This window comes from Fulmarus glacialis, unplaced genomic scaffold (assembly GCF_000690835.1).
Source record: "Fulmarus glacialis isolate BGI_N327 unplaced genomic scaffold, ASM69083v1 scaffold2221, whole genome shotgun sequence".
NCBI classification, from domain to species: Eukaryota; Metazoa; Chordata; class Aves; order Procellariiformes; family Procellariidae; genus Fulmarus; species Fulmarus glacialis.
This window is the reverse complement of record NW_009191958.1, coordinates 20,464-25,121: the sequence shown is the minus strand read 5'-3', so window position 1 is coordinate 25,121 and position 4,658 is coordinate 20,464. Positions and strand designations below refer to the sequence as shown.

Genomic DNA, 4,658 nt, shown 5'->3' with positions numbered 1-4,658 from the left:
AAATTGGTGGAACCTTCTTACTATATAGCCCAATCAGAGTTTCCCATTCCATTTAACCATTATTTAGTAAAAGTGGATAAAAGGATTAAATCCTCCAAGTGGGTACAGTTACTAGTTAATCCAGTGCCTCATGCATTGGCATGCCAAATTCAGCATGTCATTTTATTCGTCAGGTTATTAATATAATGTTGACAGCCACACATCCAAGAAATAGACGCAATGAAACTTTTCAGCACTGTCACACTGAAGCTGCTTTATTACCATCAGTTCTGATACGGGGGTCTAGTACTGCTCTTTTTGGAGTGAATGGGAATTACAAGGTAGACCTCAGCGGCTTACTCTCCTTGTGAAGGTTTCCACTGTAACCTACTGTATCAATTTTCTGTAAAGCTAACTAGCACTTTGTTACGCATTTAGAAAGATACAGAGATATGTATGAGTGTGATGGTTGTAGAAATCAATGACATAAATGCTCTCAAGAAATGAGACAGAGTAACAAAATAAATTCCATTCCCTTTTGGGTTTCCTGACTCAAGGAATTATTAAAAAAAACATTATAAACCAAAAATAGTTCCTAGAGATTAAAAAAAGCCAAGAAATCCCCAAAACTTCAATAAAAAGGGAGCCAAAAGAATCCACAAATATAATTGTGTATTAGGTAGGGAAACAAATGTTACTACCAAAACAGCACTGCAGAGACAGGAAATGGGAAGTATCTTGTCACTGTAAGACAAAAGTCAAAATATGAGACTATTAATAGTCTATAGCAAGGCACAGGCTATACACACTTTTACTTATGCAAAATAGTGCTAAAGAGGCAAAGCTCAACAATGGTCTAGTTTAAGAATATCCATATGACATATCAAGATCTGAGAACTACTATAAATAATCTGGCACAGGTAAAAATATATAAATTATAAAATTTTCTTCTTTGCTTTTCCCTCATTTTTATCCTGTAATTACTAAAATACAGAATCTTCCCTGCTTAGTTCTCTGTATAAAATAATACAAAAAAACCCAATTACAGAATAGATTTCCACGCAACCTTTTTTTTTGTCTGCCACCTCTCCCCTATTTAAAATTTTTCAAACTAAAACAGCCCAGCCTTCTTAACACTAAATACATAGCAATCTCCGTGAATATTCCACATTGCCGCTCCTTTCTTATCAGAAATCAACTTGCACAAACCTTCTCTTCACATACATCTTCCCCTTTCTCCATTCAGTTCCCATCACTGATCACATAAAGATGAAGGGAAGAACAAATAGCCTTCCTCAGACCATCATCCTCTTAAGAGCATGTTTGCAAGGCCTATAGCTACCATTGATGCAACTATGGCAAGTGTCTTTGTGGAGGTTATACAAAACATTTTCTGCACAAAAAAGTAGCACAGCCTAGTGAGTATTTCTGCTCCAATAAATGATGAGAAACAGCATGTGAAAATATATTAGAAACCCTTCAGGAGAAAAGTTTTTCATTTATGCTTCATTCAGGTATGGGCTACATGGGTTTGGGTGGCACCCAGCTTCTTTTGTTTTCTCCTTTGATATAAAAACAAAGAAAAAATGCTTTGTTAAGTCAGAGGCATCTTCAAAGAAAAGGCTGAACTCTTGCAAACACAATGCAGATAGGCCATCCCCTGGCTTTCCTTCTTGGGAATGACAAGGTTCAGACGTTGCTGCTGAACAGGCTTTCTCCCTCTCACAATGCTTTCCTTCAGTAAAGTCAGTGAAGAGCTCTGAGTCAAGGATGGAAAGGCATCAGATCTTCTTCTGGGATCCGATCATGACCTTTGATACAAAGTTCACAATGGCGCTGGCAGGTTGCTCTGGATCATGCTCTGCAAATAGGTGGCATATGTTGTCTGTGGCACTGCCTTGTTTCCTGGCAACGAACCCAAATACTCTGCAAGGGCAACAATCACAGTGTATCAGAGAACAGACAGGAATTGCCTCATTTCATAAAGCAAAAAAGATACTGCAAGAAACCAAAAGCACAAATCAGACTTCATCTGTTCTGATGGACAAAGTCCTGTGTGACTGCTAAACACAGTGGTCCAGATGCACCAGCCAAGTCAGGAGCTCCTGAGTGGCTCAGGATGGCCAGAATCAGGCAAGGAGACTGTCCCCTTCCTTCTACTCGGTCTATATTGCATCCTGTACTGTTTGCTGTCAGAGACATGCTGCTGACCCTGGGGATATATTTAATCTGATTCAATACTGTTGTTCTGTTACCTGCCTTGGGGGGTGTGAGGTGTGGTGTCAGGAATTGCCTAAAGAGAGATTTTGAGGGCCACACATCTCAGTGTTCAGAGTACTGGAAATAGGACTTAAGTTATCTATTTCTGTTCCTTTCCAGAAATCAGTACCTGAACTCTCTTTGTTTAGATTTTTTCTTTTGGTAAAAGGGGGACGACGACATTTGCCTTCAACAGAAAACACTTTGCAATCCACTGGTAGTTATATATTTATGCCACACACTAGTATTACTAGGAGCGTTCTCAGCTATGTGCCAGGTGTGGGATTTTTTTTTTTTTAAAGCTATCAGTCTAAGTGAGACAAGTAAGCTTGTGCTAGTGTTGCTGGACAAGTGGAACAGAAAACTGAGTAGCAAATGGCTCTGTTTTAATTTCTGAAACTTGAGTCAAATCACAGACCTGCAACCTAAAACCACGCTAGCTCTGGCTCCAGACATCCCACCATCAAATAATTAGGCCGTAACTTGCAGAGGTGCAGATGAAGTAACTAAAGTCTAATTACAGTGGGCACAGAGACTTTTGTCTCTGAACAGCTGCTTTCCCTTCTACATCTCTGAAAAAGATAATTTAGAACACTAAGAAACTGATCACTGTAATGATATTCCTAAAACATTCAGTTAAAAGAGACTCAGACAGGTGTCCACTTACTTTGCAGAAAGGCCATCTTTCATCCATCTTGTTGTCCATTAAGAAAGCAGTAAAAAAAAAAAAAAAAAAAAAAGGAATGGAGAAATAAAAATGAAACCTATGTTAGTTTTTTCTGTAGATCAACAATACAAACAACATATTAGAAATACTGTTTGTCTGCCTTACTTTCTGTCCTGTGGATCCAAAGCACAGAAAATAACAGTACTGACTGGATAATGACGCCGAAAAAAGAGTCTAGATAGGAAAAAATAAAACAAGTCTTAGGAATAGTTAAGATGCTTAAAATTTTAAACAATAAACAGACCTGAAAAATAAATTACATTTAATCTAAATTTACTAATGACGATATAGTCTTTTTGCTATCTGAGTGACTTTGAAAGCCACCTGAACTGCTCCAACCAAGTAAATCCATATTTAGAATAGTAACGTCAAGTTTTTGAACCAAAAGAAAACTGACCCTCAAGCTAAGAAAAATAACTAGAAGTATGAAATCTATTTTTTCTAAAAACTAGCCATTTAGATACTATGTCAGTGGGAAATGCAACTTCTTGGAACTTGTGAATAATTCGATTATATTACGTTTCAAAATATAAGCACTCCTAGGCATTATAATTTAAGGTTTTGTCCTTGATCTGCTATAAACACTTGCAGACCCCACGGAGTTAAGAAGTCTGGCACTTTTTTTTTTTTTTTAACCTATAATGAATTCCTGTTGTCCCTCCTGTGTTATTGTCAGTTTTAAAATCTAAAGTCTTTGTGGTATCCTTAATAGCATTCAGTACAAAGTAAATATAAATTAACTTATTATCATAGTATTTTACAGGCTATCCAAAACATTATTTCAAATACTGGAGATAAACAGAGTCTGCTTAGGCCAATTCTGTTCAGTGACACTGGTGAAACATACCATGAAGATAAATTATTTCACTGAATAGGCTGAATATCAAATGCTGGCAAAGCCATTACTTTCGCTTTTTGTAAGAAATAACAACAATGAAAAAAACACCACAGTAACCTTCCAGAAGTAAAAGCTGCCATGTGGAAGTAATGTCCAAAGTTAAAAACATTCATTCTCCAGTACTGCAGACAACTGACACTGTCACCGTGATTCTTTAGACCAATCCTATTATCCGCTGAAACAGAGACTGCAGTACATAACTAGGAAAATCAAATCAACAGCAGCCAACACATGCTGGGGACAAGGACAGATATTCTCTTCCCATCCCTCTTTTGCTTACTTTCTTTGATTATCTGTCAACGTGATTCCCTGCGCAGACACCTTGAAATGGACAACGGTTGAGATGGGAGAAGGATCTTGCATCAGTGTCAGGCTCAAGGCTTTCTGTACTGCCTGGTAGCCCGTGAGGGACTCCATCTCCACTGAATTCAGGTACCAAACGTTACACGCTGTAATGAAAGAGGGGAAAGACTTTGATACCCAACAGCAAGCAGGGTATCTCCTGAACAAAACCAAACAAAACGTAAATTTTCCACCTTTGTAAAGCAAACAGGGAAGACTGGCAGCAAACTACCAAACCTTCTATGTGTGCCTCACCTTGTCCCACTGTTGCTTCATAGTTCAAGACTATAATTTTGGAGGTCATAGGCCTTTTGCTGTCCCTTTGTTTTTAATATCTTTGTATTTAAGCCAATGACCCTATCTATCTATTAACCTCAGATCCTGAAATTTAAATAAATACAAGACAGCAGCAGAGAGAGAGGCAATTCATAGGTACTACTACAGCAAAGGCAT

General features: G+C 37.9%; 1 protein-coding gene across 1 annotated transcript in view; it reads right to left on the bottom strand.

Annotated features, from left to right (window-relative positions):
* Positions 1-1,760: 1,760 nt before the first annotated feature.
* LOC104083388 (tensin-3-like) overlaps positions 1,761-4,658 on the bottom strand; it is a 21,139-nt gene continuing 18,241 nt past the window's right edge. The window contains 4 exon segments of the mRNA XM_009586862.1: positions 1,761-1,905; positions 2,906-2,932; positions 3,071-3,139; positions 4,144-4,312. Of these exon segments, the coding sequence (XP_009585157.1) occupies positions 1,761-1,905; positions 2,906-2,932; positions 3,071-3,139; positions 4,144-4,312 (410 nt within the window).